Below are 18,104 nucleotides of genomic sequence, written 5' to 3'. Positions count from 1 at the left end.
TTAAAAAAAAAGAATTATATTAATATTATTATATTATTAATATTAATTATATTCATATGCATTATAATAATAGTGGTACTAATATTAAAGTAGTATTATTGATTGTTTTATCCTATTTTAGGATAGGTTAACAATCGGTTTTCAAGATAAAATATAGATAATATTATATTAAGGTATTATTGATTTATTGTTTTTTCTTTTTTTAAATTAAAAACATCCAAATCCTGTTTGACAATTTTCATATATTATTTATTTCTTGCTCATCTCAGGTTCTTAGGATAGTTTGTCAACACTATTAATGATTTATGATAATAATGATATTATTACTAAAAATATAAGTAATATTATCAGAACATTAGCATATTTTTGTATCTTATTTAGTTGTAAAATGTGTCAGCTCCTATTGAATGAAAACAGTGTCATTTTAGTATTTTTATAGAATATTTTAATTGAAATTTTGAAATAGCTTTTATTTTCATATTTTCTGCTTCATTTTTTGTTATTTTTAATTTATGTTTAGCATGATTTTGTTTCAAATTTTAGTACAGTTTTATAAAAAATTTTGATTTATGTCCAAACATACTCATTAACAAAAATGTTTTTAATCGATTTTAATTTTAGTTATAGTTAACAATAATAATCCAGGGCTGAACACATAATTTAGTGATTACATTAGGAGAAGAGCATGCATGCTCCTTTCTTGAGTCATGACTGTCCATGTTGCACAAACACAAACAGAAATAAAACATGACGTGACTGTTACACACACCTGATGAGCCTTGTCCTTTTTGGCATTGGTGACAGTAGTAGCACCAGAATAGACTTTCTCCCACCCCGTCGGTGCCTCCCTCCACTGTGAGGTACTGTGACTTACTGAGCTACTTTTGGTCTGCGGTGTGACGTTGAGCCGAGGGCTGCTGGTGTACTTCTTTGACTCAAACAGGACCCTCTGAGCGTTAGGGCCCACCAGGTCTGGTAGGGGCAGCATGTCCATTGAAATACTTCTGGACAAAGTGTTATTTTTCCCACTGAGGGACTCAAACCTCCTCCAGAGATTTTCAACTTTACTCTCTTCATGGTTTGATCTTCTCAGGCCAGATGACTGTGGGATACAGACATCTATGTATGCCGCAATTGATTGAGAGTATTGCTATTCCACTTGTTATACAATCAATCAAAGTGCTTATACCTTAGAACAGGCCTCTTCTCTGTCAACATCTGTGAGATCCACACAGCTTTCATACCTAACGAAAACAGCCAGGTTTAGGCCATAAACTTCAAGGAACAGGTGAAATATGGTACACAGAATATGGTAGTCAGCATATTTACCTTTCAACAAGCTGAGAAACAGGTGTCCTTCTGTCCCAAAACAGCACCTCTGATGTAGACCATGAACTATGACCTCCAGAGAGGCTCTTAAGGGATTGACTTCTTCTCAAGCTCATCTTAGTGGAGAAAATACATCAGTCAGTGAATCAAACACAAAATAGTTATTTTAACTTATACTACAGGGCTGTTGAATGCTTGAATCTGATTGGCTGATGAACGTTCTAAGGTGTGCAGTTATTTTCAAGGAAATGCATGGCTAAAGTAGTTCCAGGCAGGTCTTGACCGCATTACATGTCCATATCACTTCAGCCAAACAATTTCAGTATTTCAAAGGTCCTTACAGCCTACAACGGCAAAAGAACCAAAACCCACAATGACACTGACAAAGCATTTAATATAGCATTATTTAATAATTCAACAGCCCGTCGTCAATTATTCCTTACTTAATGTATAAGATTCTACCCCATATATATTTACACACACACACACACACACACACACACACACACACACACACACACACACACACACACACACACACACACACACATACACATAATATAATTATTTCAAGTTTTTGTTATGCATTTTGTTTGTATTTTCTTCTTTTTTTTAGATTTGTTTTTCTTTATTATAGTTCTATTTATCTATCACATGGTTGAATTAAATAATCAAGTAACCGAATAATGATTGAAATAATGAAGTTTGATATTTTACTCTTTGTGTTGTGGTCACATTGCCACCTCAGGTGTATTTTATATTTCTAATAATTCAGTGGACTAATAATTTTTCCATAAAAATACATCATGTTTTTGTTTAATAGCCTTATATTTTTTTAAATCATTTTTTAAAGGTTACAACATAGGTTACAGGATGAAGCCAAATAAAAACACCATATTCTTATTAATGTTACATTTACTTCCTAATTTAATTCAAACACTTGTGGCAGATAAATAAAACAATAAAACAAAAAACAAATGGCAAAATATTTTAAAATATATCAAAAATTTTGAAAATAATTATTAATCCATTCTAACACAGCACCAGTAAAACACTGTTTAAATGCCTTTGGTCACATGATCCACCTGCTTGTCAGTCCTTCTCTCATCTGATTCAGTTAATGATTATCATTCATATGCTTTGTTGAATTACACATTGAAAGTTTTGCTGTATTGTGCAGTTTTAACAAAATATGCACAACTAGCAAAAAAATTGAGATCTTTTAAATAATCATGCACACAGGAATAAAATGAAAGTGAATAGATGAAATATCAGAAAACATCAATCAGAATCAATACACTGCACAGTTACTGCAGTTCATTTAGCATGACTAAATGTTCATTAGCCTAAATTTGAGTAATTTGCCTATGTATGAGCCTATATATGACTTTAAGTACCCCAAAAAAAAACGAACTGACAAAATATCACATCAATTCATCTCTAGCTAGAGAGTTACCTTAAGCGATAAGTCTTGCGCTCCTCATTTCCTTCTGTTACGCTGTGCAGTGTGAACTGGAGCATCACTCACAAGACACTCCTGTCACACAGCCACAGGACAAAGTCCCTCATTTACAGCCTGACCTCAGGTGTCCAGAAAACTGTGTGATCACTTGTTTGTTTCTCACCCAATCCGACATGAGGGTTGAGTAAAGGGTAAAACGGGTCTTTATAAATTGCATTTACAGTACTGATAATTGTGTTTACAATTCAGTAGAGCATTCATGAAAAATTATTATAGTATGATGACTGCTTCCTTGCATGCCTACTGATATTCAAATTTAAACTCATTTTCTCATCAACAAGAGGGTTTGAAGTTATGCTCGTCTGCTAGATGTTAGTCTAGACAAAACACTTGAGGAATGTAAAGGTTGATATGCACTTACTGAGGTCATGAGTGCTCTGGACATCTTGCTATTCATAGACACTGAATGAACGAATGAATGCCTAACATTGTTCAGCACCTTCCAGGTCATGCACTGAAGAGTGATCTGCTCTGATGTGTATGCTGATCTGGGGACTTTGAGATCCTAAACTCCAGAAACAGAATAATACAACAGAATTTGACTACAGACAACCTCTTTTGTGCAAAAACAGAATTTCAATCCAGTGCAGTTTTCCATTAGATATAATAGCCCTCTAGTCATGCCGTTCAAATACATGTACAGAATAGCCAACAGTTCAAGACTTACAAGCGGTCTCTCTTCATGTATATTCCTACAGAAGTATTTCTGATTTCTTCACAACGTCTCTATTACTCTCAGCCATATGCTAGTAAACAGGGAACCCAATATTCAATGTCGTTTATTCACCACTAGATGGCGATCTCGTTCCCTCAAATTTGTAATTAAGATGTTTGTTTTATCACTTAATTATAGTTACACGACGTCATTGTATATGTTTACATACACTTAGCTCTTACATGTGTCGACAGTTCTTTAAACAACATTCTCAACCTGTTGTTTAGGTTAAGAACGTTATTGTTGCTTAACAAAAATGATATTAAGATTATATAGAAAATAAAGAATATCTATCTGTCTATCTATCTAGCTATCAAGGCTGACCATGGCTATCAAGTTCTAAGAAAAAGTTTGGATAAACCTACAATGTATTCATGACTGTTAAACTTGATGTGTGAATAAATCTACTGTGCTTTTAGCAAGTGCTTTGAGGAAAAACAGTGCTTCTTATTTTACTATTTTATAATTGTTACACATTCTTTTTGTGCATATTCAGGCCTATTTTTACTTGACAATTTTCATAATGATATTTCACTTCGCTCAAATCCTCATATTTCGCTGTCATTCTTTTATGTAGGCTACGCGTCATCATTCTGCCCTCGCCTTTGTTCCCATAGTGACGTCAAAGCAACCTAAGAGGATGAATGTGTTAATTTGTCACATTTATACAGTCAAAGATGTGGGGGAAGATAACAATGAAACCGCTAATGGCGTTATTGGTCATCTCTCTTTCTGGTGCTTTTATGACTCACTATTACAACACAATAATTATTAATAACTAAAGACAGGAAAAACAATGTTTTCTAAAGAAATGAAGGGCATAGCTTTTTAACGTATGACTGTCATTACACTCTCTAGCATTTGAAAACGGCAAAGTTTTTTTTTTTTTTTTTTTTGCTGTTGGTCTTGGATTACACATTGTCTGCAACTCTAAGACTTCTGGGAATTGATCTCAGTGAATGAAGTGAGAGAGGTGTACTGTACTTCCAAACCAATGTGTAGCACTACTGCAAACTTTATATAGATAGCTAAACTTAGGAACAGGTTAAACCCAGGAGAATCAGAAGTGTGTGTCTCTGTGTGTGTGTGTGAGGAGAGATTCAACTTTTAATTTTCCACAGTAGTTAATGCAAGTGAGCACTGACACAAGAAAGGGATACGTTTCAAGACTATACTCAAGACTTTTGGCAATTTTTGTTAGCATGCACTGGCATAACATACTGCAAATTCCTAGTTTATTTAAACAAGAGAAAATGCCATGATAGTTTAAAAACATAAGACCATTTAAAGCTGCTTTCCATGCCCTTTTCTTACCATGTAGAGCTGCAGATTGAGTAGGATGCACCTGGTGCACTGAATTGTCATGGCAACACAAGCAAAAGTCTTGAAGAGTTCAGCCTGTCTATTCAGATGGATATACAAACACAACTACATAACCATAGCTGTTGCTGTTGAAATGCCCAAACACAAAGGAGCTGCCATTAGATTTGCATCTCAGATTTGCATTTCGCATTTAAATCTGCATCTAGATCCTACTTGTATTTATCAGTCATTTGATTAGAGGTCTTTAACTCTCCATTGCCTCGAGTCATAAACAAATAAAAGCTATGATTATGTGCAACTCAGTATTGCATGCTGAATTAGCGTTGTGAAGTCCAGAAGCACTCTACTGCACTTCTCATAGACTCCCACCATGACAGCAGAGATCAGCGGAGTCGATGCAACTGAATTCAGTGAAGGGTGAGAAATTAGGCCAGAGGTTTTTGTGCCGACAGCTTTGTAAAGTTTGTCAGAATCTCCTTGTATGTAGGCCACTTCTTGACAGAAAGTGGGCCACAAGTGCTAGTGGCAGCAACCTGAGAGCGAGGGGGAAATGTACGTTAACTATTACACAACAGCCGATTGCCTCAGTCAAGGGGGATAAACTGAGACTCACTTGTGTGCTGAAAAAACAATCAGCATTATGTTGACACAGTTTAAACACAATTTAGAAAAAATTAATTTGTGACAGATGGTTATGAAATATATGAATGAGTATATAAATCATTGCAGCGATGATAACTTTAATGATAAGGGTTTTTTAGAAGACAAAATAATATTTGTAAATCTCCTTTATGATGTACAACGCTGGCTAGTTGATGCTCAATAATATGCTATTTAGTTATTTTTTACAGTCAGTGTACAGTCAACTAACTATTTTCGCTAAATAAATAGCGTGTTATTGATGCTAAATATTTGTGTATTATCACAGGATAAATTGCTAAATAAATCACACAAAAAATGCAGATTAATTTCAGGGATTATACAGTCAACTGAAAACAAAAACCCAAAACAAAATAAATCATTTATTATTGAGCACAATTTATTTTGCGGTAATAGCCAGTTGACAGTACATTATCCAGCTTATTACACTGCTACTAATATGAGAAACATGAAAAAGTAGCTCCAATTTTGTGACTGTTATAGTGTGTTGCCATGGACGATGGTGAATATTAAGGCTGGAATACACTACACGACATTTAAAAACTGAACAGATCTTAAAATACCGGGCATCATATACACTTACCAACTTTGTAATAGTCACAGACGAAAAACTGTCCATTATATACTAAACGACTGAAGATCTGGGCCAAAACTATATTGCTGTCTGGGTAGTCTGAAGCTAAAAAAATCAGAGTCTGTGACCATCATACACTACGAGATTTTCTATGAAATCTGTTAACTCAAATCTGCAGACTGGCTCTGACCTTTGTCAACTAGCGTCAACTTATGCAAACTGAAATGCAAAAATCGGTGGAAAATCGGGGCAAAAATCGTGTAGTCTTTAGGAAATATCAGACTACTGGATGATACAATTGACCAATCAGAATCAAATATTCCAGAGAGCTATTACACAAATATTTGAATATAAATATGAAATACCATTTGCTCTGGATGAATATCTCATTGGATGAAGAAATCATCATATTCTGTTTTTGTCCAGTGTATTATTCTCAGATGTACAGTTTGTGAGCTAACCTATTACCTCCTCTCCGTTCTACCACTTTTACTCTGCATACTACAGAGTTTATGGTCCATGCTTTGAATTTATTTGCTTATGTTGTGCAATGTCTGTGGTATGCACTAAAAAAAAGTTTTGCTGAAACACAACTTAGCCTACATTGCATTTTCCACTTGTAGTCACTCTCTCAATAGATTTTACGGTAATTCTCAGAATAGTTAATAACCACAATATCTTTCATACAAAACATTGGACCCTTCAGCAGATGGATGTGTTATGTTTGAGAGCTCATTCCCCAGCGTGTTGTTGACATGTTTTAACCTGCTTTTTAAGCGTCTGTGGTTCTTTTGTATGTCTGTCTTACCACCAGCTTAGAAGGAGGGGCTGACGGGTGATATGTGCCCTGTGGTTTCATTACCAAACAGATGGGAAATCATTGAGGTGATACAGTCAGTGTTATGTGTGTGTGAGGAGAGAGAAAGAAAGAGTGAGAGGAAGGCATAAAGATGTTACCATCTGCTTCTGAAACCATGATGCCCAAGTAGTCTCCTGTGATGGATGTTTCACAGTGTCATTGCCATGGAGAGGCTCTTTGGTATCCATGGATTGTTTCTCTAGTGATCGGCTGAGTGGTTGGAGCAGCAGTCTTATGTTTTTCTCCTCTGCCTTTTGTGTGACCTCCATCACTGCCTGTCTTTTCTTTGTCAGCATAAGCTGTGTAACGTAATAAAAACGTAATATTAATATGTATCTTAATTTAGCTCAAAGGGAATTATTTATGATTTTATAGGGAATTTTGAACAGACTCACTGTTACGGCGATTCACTGAACCAGCCGTATAACAAACACTGGATATTAAAATCCAAAATATAGTGAAAACTCTATTAAATAGCAGAGTGACAAGATCGGCAGATTAAGACATTAACGTGTGAGCACAAAACACAAGATACTTCTCTTTTCAATATAAATAAGATTTTATTTATATAAACCTAAGACATAAACTAATCTAACACATTCACACGTTGCAGAAAGAGAGAAAGTAAGGAAAGGATGAGTTTAAGAGAACGGAAATGTGAAATCCCAAGTTTACAGCAATATGTTCAATTGCATAGACCTTAACAACCATCAATCACTTATTTAACCCTCGCTTTGAGTTTCTCAATGAGGCTAAAATTTATATTAAATACACCAATTCAGTTAGAACCTGGAGGTGTTACTTGCTTGCATTGCCTGTGTTACGGGGTTTCCTTTGTACTGTTTAAATTCTGTTGAAAAAAGCTGTTATTGACCTTTTTCATTGTGGCAACATGCCCTCTACTGGGCAATGTTTATTAAACAAACTGTATTTTTTCTCAGAGCAATAACAGTGGAAATGTTCAATACTTGTAGTCAGGACATTAAGATTTAAGTCTACACTGCACATTTTTTTGCAAGTTGTAAATAAAACAAAAATTATTTAACTCTTTTAAAAGAATACTTTTGTCTTCAAAATTGCTCACACACTACTTTATCAGAAAGCCATTTTATCAGAACGTGACACAGAACACTGACTTCCTCAATTTTAAAGGGTTCACTGAGAGAAAACAAAACCAGACTTTGACCGAATGATCTTATGGTCTAAGAACCCTTTCTGAAACATCTTGATACTGCTGCTGAATAAGGACCCCCTTGTGGCCCTTTGTGAGTGATATGGGTGTCTCACGCAAACCAAACGAAGGACATCCAGTACATCCTCGTGTGGTGGGCAGCTGAATGGTTTTGCGTCAGGTTAGGTTTTAGTCATTGACAAGTTTGTTTTGCCAATTCCGTCGTGACTGCCTGTTCTTTACCCAGCGTGTCTGTGTGCAGCACGCGCCGAGGCGAGCGTCATGACTGCTGTTTTTGTCCTCACATTACTGTTTACGTCAGGCAGTGTGGGGGGAGTTTTCCACTGACTAACACACACAACTCAACAACAGCTGATCTCACTGTACTGTACGTGCATCGAGAGCTAAGAAAGAGGACGTTGGTGCTATCTTGATAACTTTCCAAGCATCGTATGGTCGTCTCTTCCACCCATGATACACGGATACACGACCTCTGGGTGAGTGTTTGTTTTTGTTCTAGGTGCTTGTAGATTTCTCGCAACACATTATTTTACGTAAAACGCTCCCAAAAGGCGAACTCAGTAGTACAGGTAATAAGCTAAGCGGTTCAATCACTATTGTTACCGTGCAACCTAGAGTTTATTGCAAAGAAGTCTGAATAAATAAAGCATGACCGCCAGAAAGTCCGCTACGGAAGTTCAGCAGCTGCAGAATTAAAGTGCTGGTGCGTGAAAAAGCAGCTTTTGCTATTTAGACAGGCGCTCTGCTTAGACTTTTAAGTTTTTATTAACTTGGTACACGAGTCATCCTTAAAATAAAACGGAGCTGTTTTGTACTTTTATTAGAATGTAAACAAAATGTTTATGTGTGATGTTTGAAAAACATAGTGCACAGTTATATGAAAAATAATGATGAGCTTGGCAGAAAATAGATGCACCTGTAATGTCATGAAATCAGATCCTCATGAATAATTTAAGGAAAAGATGCTTACCTAAGGCCAAGGCAAGTTAGAGTGGATTTTACTACTTTTTTTTTTTTTTTTTTAAGTGGGGACACTTTAGCTTAAAAATCTATCATATATTCCCTCAATAATAAACAGTATGCGTTCATCTTGTATTGAATGACACTGTAGCCAACAGCACCAATAAAAATAGAACAGTCAGAAACTGTCCACTTTACTTGTATTCACACTATTTTACAAATAGGCTACATGATGCTTTAAGTCTTCACTTTGCTGCATAGAACAGGTGAGAAAAAGTCTAGTTGGTTTTGTCTGCTGTAGACCAAAGTGATAACCTATTTTTCCCATGACATCTGTCTGCTTTCCCCTTTCACAGTCTGCAAACTCCACCTCCTCCTTCTGTTTACATTCTAACATTCGCATGTTCATTTGCATAGTTGTAGTCTGGCCAATTGTCATTGCCAAGTGTTTGGCTTTCAGTGAAAAGCAATAACCTTTTACACAGTTGACATGGTGGCATCTGGGATTACAGTGCAGGTGTTTACACAACACTGTCCAAAGAAAGCCAGACCTGTGTAAAAAGAGGTGAGAGAGAGAGTTAAGGTTGTCCAGGAGATAGGCAGTGTGCAGAGGGGCACACAGTGTTCTTGGAATATGAGCCATTTGTGTGGGTTGGGCTTGACTGGATGCACTTGGAACAAGAACCAGGTGATCTGTGATGCAGATTGCTCCATCTGCGGTGTGAGGTAGTGTGGTTCTGTCATCTGAGGTACACAGAGTTCTTTGTGTGTATGTGTTAGCGTGTGATTTCTTTCCAGCGCACACCACTCAAGCAGAAAAACTTCAGTAGAATGTGCAATTTGTGTTACGGTTTCCACTTTTGTTTCTTTTGCACTCAGCGTGTACTTGTGCTTTCATAAGCTTTGAAATAGAGCTTGCTGTTTGCTATCATACTTTTGGGGGATTCTGCAGTAAAAACAAGTATCGAGTTACAAATTTGGTCATGCAGTTTAGCCCGTTTGGGATGTTAAGCTGAGCTGAATGTCTTAGCATTTTGTTCTTAAAGAACTCCAAACATCTGAGGAATGTTAATGACAACGGAGGGAGATAGAAGGAACCATTGATTCCCTCCAGACTAATCATTGCTTGTATAATGCACACTTTTGTGTTTGCATGCGCTTTGCATAATATGATTAATAACAATGATCTTTTCCCTGAGAAAGCTGCTAGTGATGTTTTAGTAGTTCAAGTCAAGTTTTGTCTTACTGGGAAACCTGCTAAACAGGCTTTTGCCCAGAGTGAAGATGTGAATCTTTGGTACCAGCCAAGAGAGAGGTGTCCAGTTGCTTCTGGTTAGGATTTGTATGCTAATGGTTACTGAACCTCCACAAATACTATTTTCAGACTGTGATCTCATTTTATGACCCAGTAATTCATTCAAAAATGCATTCAAAATACACTAAAACGCTATTCATATATAAAGTACTTGCATCTTGTATGTAGAGGAGATTGTTTTTAACTTCTGAATTTAATTTAATTTTGATGGGGACAAAAAAATGTCAGGGTGATAAAACTGTCCTTATATCTTAATGAGAAAAAGACTTTATTACAAGAGTTGTATTTTTATCTTTAAGTAGTTTGGTATAATCTTTTATTATTGAAAAAAAAATTACAAACAAAATAGGTTCACTGCTTATTAAAATTATGAAAACCATCTGTCTGCCTAATCATGTCATGTAGCGCAATCAAATGATATATTAATTATATTAATTAATCATTTTTGATATTTGTAAAAAAAAACCTAAAAATAAAAAATTATTCAAATATATATTTTAATAATGTATTTCAAAATATTTTGAAATCTTTTACTAAAAATAATAAATGCCCCTTTTTAAAAGAGAAAAAATGATAAAGATTTATAAGCTGAATTTGTTCAAATATTTGAACACTGAAAATGTTTTTAAAGTGTAACATATGTTACACCTTGTTATTCTAAAATATATTGCTATTTTTTTTAATCATTAAGTAAAAAAATTTTCAAGAAACGAACATGAATACACAGAATTAATTTCTAAGAACTTGGCACATAAACTAAAAAAAAAAAAAAAAAAAAATCACAAACATTTTCCATCGACACATTAGCTGTAAAATCTACTTGTCAATTGACCAATACTTATCTAATCTTATGCATTAAATTTTCCTATATAATTTGACAGATCACCATGGCTACATCACAGTGTGGGGGTTTAAAGAGGAAATATGGTTTCCCAGACGAAGATGCCATTTACTCCTCCTCATCCCCCTCATCACACTCTGAATGGGACTCTGATGAAGAAAGCCCCCAAAGTGATAGCATGGACTTTGTGCCTGTTGGTTGTTTCTCTTCAAGCCATCACATGCCAAGTAAGTCATGCAGAGTAGCTGTGCATTTTTCAAATCATGCAAAGCAACACTTCTCACCTACAGTGTTTTTAAACACACACATAAGGAGGGGTCTTGTTCTCTAACCTCAGTGTTATTGTGCAGAGCACTAGATAAGAAGAGAAACAGACAGTTGTAACATTGTTTATCAGGAGATGTTCTGCACAGTCACCCTGAGTCATTTTAAACCCACAAACCTGAATGTAAGCACAACACTTATTAAGCTATAATCAGTTACACCGTCCTGACCGGGACAGTGCATATCTATTGTGTAAGTGTTTACCTTTGCAGGTAGCACTGTGAGATTATATTGTCAATATAATATTTTATATTATATTGACGTCTGACCTCAGCCTATTATGCTCATTTATAGAGAGAGAAACTGCTGTTGCAAAAAAGCACACACATAAATTGATTTAGTGATGACACTAAATGTTTCTAAACTTTGCATTCTTGAAGAAAGCTTTTTTCCTTTTAGTACTGCATATGAAAAATGGCAAGACAACTGTCTCATTAGGCCTCTCTAGTGTTGAGTTCAGGTTACTTCTTAACTGAGCTGACTCAGCTGCCCTCTAGTGGAAACTAAACAGTGACAATCACCATAAAATAAACATATGTTTATGCATTTAGCATTTATCCAGAGCAACTTACAAAAAGGAACAAATGCAATTTGTCACAAAGCCAACAATAATCATAATAAACAGTGTCAGATTTATTAGACAACTAGATTAGAAAATGCAGATAAAAAAAGTATATATTTTTTTGTGTGTAAGTGAATTGGTTTAAGGGTGTGTAGTGCTCAAGTGCTTGCAGCAAGGGTCATCAGTTGCCTCTTGAAAGTTGTAAAGGTCTCTTCAGTTCAGGTGGAGGTCGTCAGCTTATTCCACACCAGATAGGAACAGTGAGGTTGAAGGTTTTGGCGAGTGACTTTCCTGTGTTCTGCAAGACTTAAGCAGTGACTTGCATTCCAGTTATGTCTGTAATATTTTTTTCCTTCTCTGAAATTACAATATCACAATAAAAAATTATTTTAAAAAGATGGCATTTAAAAATCCATATGCACAGTTCTAAGAGTGGAAAAATAACTGACCAGTGAGAGTTTGTTTTTCTTTGATAATGACTGCCAATGAACCATAGTGGATTTGAAAAGGGAACTCCTGATAAAGGTTAAAGGGGTACTCCAACCCAAAATGAAAATTTTGTCTATATTCACTTACGTTACTGATGACAGAGAACAGGGTACGCACTTTGCGTCCATCGGATGCTCTTCAAAATGGCGCTACGCTGACACAGAGAGAGACAGAAAGGAGATTAATTGTTGAATAAATGTCGTTTTTATTTTATTTGCATACAAAAAGTATTCTCGTCACTTCATAAAATTCAGATTGAACCACTGATGGCAGATGGACTATTCTGACGATGCTTTTCATACTTTTATGGACCTTGACAGTGTAACTTACTATGCAGTCTGTAGCGGCTTCCACTAAGACGCTAGTATTGGTAATAGGAGTGAGCAAGTAATTGACGTGTAAAAAGTCCATGCAAACCCAAGTAAAATGCAAAGTGTCGTTTATTGTGCTCCAATGAATAAACATTTCTTCCAATTAGCTTCCTGTGGTGTCATTTTGTCAAGTTCACAGAGTACGAAAGTCCATACCTTGTAGACACAGCATACTACTGTTCAACTCCGTCCAAACACATAATCCAATAATTTGGCATGATGAAGCACAATCCAAACCCGTCAAAAACTGTGTGCTTCCCTACTACCCATACACACCTGTTGTCTCATTAACCAAATACCCTGATATACTATTTCCAGTGTGCCACCCAATGGGGACAAACACATAATTGCATTAAAATGACTCCTACACAGTCAATGGGACAGTCACAAGCCTCCCGGTTTTCATCCAAAATATCTTAAATTGTGTTCCGAGAACGAACAAAGCTTTTACGGGTTTGGAACGACATGGGGTAAGTGAATATTGACAAAATTTTCATTTTGGGGTGGAGTATCCCTTTTTAAAGGGTTAGCTCACAAAAAAAAAATGCCATTAATTACTCACCCTCATGCCGTTCCAAACCTGTAAGACCTTTGTTCATCTTCAGAACACAAATTAAGAAATCCGAGAGCTCTCTGACCTTCCATAAAGAGTAATGCAACTGAAATATTCCCAGGCCCAGAAACATTGTAAGAACATTGTTAAAATAGTCCATGTGACATCAGTAGTTAATTATAATTTTACACAAAAAAAAGTACCACAAAATTGTGCATGCATTCCTCTGCTCATAAACAAGGCGTAGCACATTTGTCATGGTATTCTCAATAATGGTGAAGGATGGGACCAGGAGGAGAAGAATTGTTAAAGTTTTTTTTTTCTGTTTTCTTAGCGCACAAAAAGTATTCATCGGAGCTTCATAAAATTACAGTTGAACCACTGATGTCACATGGACTAATTTAACGATGTTCTTCCTTCGAAGGTCTTAAGGTTTGAGAATGACACGAGGGTGAGTAATTAATGGCAGACTTTTTGGGTAAACTAACCCTTTAAATATAGGTAAACCAGCCAGGGCTTCTAGACACATACAAGATAAAAACTTCCTGCTCAAAGCTGCCACATCCAATAAATTATATGATGAATGAACTGAATCCAGTGAATGTTTTGTAGTCTATAATTATATAGTGTAATAAAGGAATATAACCTAGTTGAAATGTACTTTAGTATAAAACTGGCTTTTACCTACTTGTATGTTATTTAGTTTATTATATTTAGTGACTGAATAGGTCCCATAGGGAACATGGGCAAATTGAGTGCCAATCAAAGAGATGGTCTCAATTAACGAAGCTTATTGATGGCTTAAAGCATTTTATCATTCAGCTTCAGAGTGTAAAGACTTTCTAACTAATGTAAATCAATGTTTACATAGTCTTATAGAAGTAAATGTATCCCTGCCATGCACATGTCCCACATTGTCATGCAAAATCACATCTGCTGTCCTGCAATAACCAGAGGGTCATTCTATGCAATGGCAGTCCTGAAAGCCAGTGTCAAAACCTTACATTTTGATTCAAGAAGCCACTGGAAGTCAGTGGAGTGAGATGATAATTAATCAATTTGATCTCTTTGCTCTTAGTTTCATCCATCCTGAAGAAGACGAAAGATACTCAATCCAAAGGCAGTGTTCGGTTTGGCCTGGTTACAGTGTTCCTTTTCCAGCGCTGTCAAGGTTTCAGCAGTGTGCCCAGTCATGGTGGCTACACACTGGGCATGGTTAGACGGCACACTGCCCGCCAGCAGTTCACCCTGGCGGAGCACGTTGAGGAGCAGCAGTGCTTGCGAATGGAGAGGCTACGTGAGCAACACCAAGAGGAGAAGCTGGAGGCATTGAGACAGAAGGTGAGTTGGTTATTTTCCAATATTCAAAATATTCTAATATTCATGGCTTGTCTTCTTACAGTATCTTCTTTTTTATAGCTGATCATCAGTGGGACTCTCTCAGTGACAGAAGCAGCCAGGTTGACAGTGAACGACGTCCCAGATGAGGATACTGATCTCAGTAGCGCAAAGCTGAAAGATATGGGATCCCTCCGTCCCTGCTCTTCCAAGCGGAGACGTGCATTATTGAGAGCAGCAGGAGTGGTGCGCATCGACCGGGAGGAGAAGAGGCAGCTGCAGGAGCTGCGGCGGTGGAGGGAGGACTGTGGATGCCACTGCCAGGGCTTCTGTGAGCCAGAGACCTGTGCCTGCAGCCAAGCTGGCATCAAGTGCCAAGTAATTAGCAATAAATTAAGTTATTTTTTTTCTATGTATATATATTTTATATATTTCTATTCGTTGATGGTGCAGTTGTCATATTGATCGTTGACATATTATTGATCAAAAGATTCTGCACTGCCTAGCAGCCTTTCAGTGAAATTTTAAGCTCACAAAGATTGCATTTTTCAATCAAAAATAAAGTTGTCATATTCTGAAATATTATTAGTTTAAAATAACGGTTTTAATTTTAATGTCACATGATTCTTCAGAAATCATTGTAATATGTTGTAATACATTTTTTGCAGGATTCTTTAATGAATCCTTTAATGAAAAAACGGCATTTATTTGAAATATAAACCTTTTATAAAATTATACATGTCTTTACTACCTCTTTTGATCAATTTAATGCATCCTTGCTGAATAAAAGTATTAATTTCTTTTAAAAATTCTTACCTACCCTGAACTTTTTAAAGGTAGTGTATTTGAGAAATATTTCAGTCGATGGCAAAAATCTTGTCATCGCTTATGAGATTACTGGGGTCATATTCTCAAGAGAAAAACTTAAACTGAAGCCTCAATTACTTCTAATCTCATTGAGATATTGAATGGATCTCATGATTTTTCTTTCCTGTGGGCAGCAACAGTTGTATTATAAGAACTGAAGTAGCTGTGTAGCTGTACTGATTGTTTTTTTTTGATAAACATTGTGTCAACAGATGGATCGCTCCAACTTTCCCTGTGGATGTTCAAAGGAATGCTGTGGGAATCCTGCAGGCCGAATCGAATTCAACTCCAGTCGTGTACGGAGCCACTATATCCACACACACATGAAGCTGGAGCTGGAAAAGAGGCTGCACGATGACAACAGACTAATCTCCACTGAACAACAATCAGCGGCGAGGAACAGAGCCATTACATTTCCTGAAGAAAACGACTCTCCCTCCTTCCTCTTGAGCTCAGAGCTCTGCAGGCGGGGAGACAACAGCTGGAGCAGTGACATGGCTGACACCTCCTGCTCTTCTTCTCTGAGTCTGGACTCTGAGACAGATGGAAGGCCTTCCTCAAAGCAACCCACACTAGACATGGACGGCAGAGGACACACTCACATACTCAGCTTTTCAGATTCTGATGGAGAAGGATGTCCATACATTAAAGATTATAATCTGTCCACAGAAGCTTCTGGTTGCACATCCATAAAGGAAAGCAACACCAGTAAATCTAAATTGGAGTATCTTGATGAAAATGCTAATCAGGACAGCATGGAATGTGTTAACAACCCATTTGATATCCCTAATACTCCTTCTGCATCTCCAGATTACACTATGAACTGTTACATGGACCTCAGTCTGTCCTCAGACTCTGACCTGGTCTTTTTTGACACTTTCCATGAGTACGGTCCAAGCCGCAATCATTTTAAAGTGTATAGTAATCTGGACTATATGTCACAGCTCCAGTTCCCCCGCTGTCCCAGTCCCGCTCTAATTGAGGACTCAGGAGTCTGTCTTCTGGAGTCTCTTGTAGGAATTTCTTAATGGTGATCAGAGCAGCTCAGTATTGTTTACTGATGTTTTATAGACAAATGAGCGTTGTTCATTTGGAATTGCATAGTATGAATGAATCTAATTTACTATGAGAAAAATGGTGAATCATTTAAGACTTTAAGGATATTCCTTAGAATTATATTTAAGGATATTAATATAGTCTGTAACTATTCACAATCACAGTGTAAATACAGTTAAAAACCACTCAGTGTAAAGTATCAAGATGAGTAATAGGCCTATGTCAATTTCATCTTTGTTGCCAAGTCTTGGACAGGTAAGATTTTATATTTATACTTCATAAACTAAAGGCTTCATTGGCTTTTAATAAGGTATCAAACTAATCCTATTGCAGTAAATAAAGTTTTACTGTTAAACGTTTACTTATAAAAGCCCATTCATATTTATTTAAAATTTCTGTTTTGCTTTAAATGATCATGTATGTGAATCAAAGTTTTATTTTTGTGTAGCACAGTAAATGTATTTGTTACAGTGTTTCAAACGAGTAAGCTATATATAGCTTATATATATATATATATATAATATTATAAATGTCAATATGCCATTTTAATATTTCACGTTCATCATTTCAGGGGCCAGAATGCCTTTTTATTTAAAAGGAAATGTTTTTTTATTATTATTATTTAAGGAAGGACTTGTAATATATAAAAATTCAGGCTACATTTGCTTCAGTGATGCGCCTGCTTTGTATTTACTTCAGTGAATTGTTTTGACATTTCAAAATGTGTCCAGCTTTTTTCTTTGTGCAAACACTCATCTCAATAAAATTGATTTCACAAAACCAGTGATAAATACTCATTTACATGGAAGAAAAGGAGACTTGAAGAATTTCAGCATTGCTAACCTGCTGGTTTTTATGTAGATATTGTGTATTCTTCCAAAAAGTGACATAAATTTGAGGTTTCATTCATTTTCACACTGATACTTTTAAAAGAAATGTCGTTTTGTTGTTCTCAATCTAGAAGCCACACAAGAGGGCCTCAGTAAACATCAGAAGTAGCCTCAAGATGTCTAAAAATAATTGAAAAATAAAATAAACGATCAATAAAATATAAAGGTGAATTAATTGTTGAACAGAGAGGTTGAAGTTAAAATTGAATTGAAGGCAACTATGTGAGTATAAATAGCATAATTAGCTTTTGTTGTTAAGTTTTTATTGCTTTGTCAAAACAAGTCATTAGAAATAATAATAATAATAGCCCAATAATAATAATTAATTATTTAGGATGTGAATAATTAAACATAAATATAACGT

The 18,104-nt window shown here is 36.0% G+C and overlaps 1 protein-coding gene across 1 annotated transcript; it reads left to right on the top strand.

Moving 5' to 3' along the window:
* Window positions 1-8,509: 8,509 nt before the first annotated feature.
* On the top strand, window positions 8,510-17,603 carry LOC306846307 (cysteine/serine-rich nuclear protein 1-like). The gene is made up of 5 exons (XM_079379585.1): window positions 8,510-8,650; window positions 11,331-11,517; window positions 14,668-14,930; window positions 15,009-15,305; window positions 16,007-17,603. The coding sequence occupies exons 1-5, from the start codon at window positions 8,606-8,608 to the stop codon at window positions 16,820-16,822; spliced, it is 1,608 nt and encodes a 535-aa protein (XP_079235711.1). The 5' UTR covers window positions 8,510-8,605; the 3' UTR covers window positions 16,823-17,603.
* Window positions 17,604-18,104: the final 501 nt, after the last annotated feature.

This window comes from Barbus barbus (assembly GCF_936440315.1).
Source record: "Barbus barbus genome assembly, chromosome: 26".
In the NCBI taxonomy this organism is placed as follows: domain Eukaryota; kingdom Metazoa; phylum Chordata; class Actinopteri; order Cypriniformes; family Cyprinidae; genus Barbus; species Barbus barbus.
The sequence above is the reverse complement of the archived record's forward strand: the minus strand, read 5'-3'. Positions and strand labels throughout refer to the sequence as shown.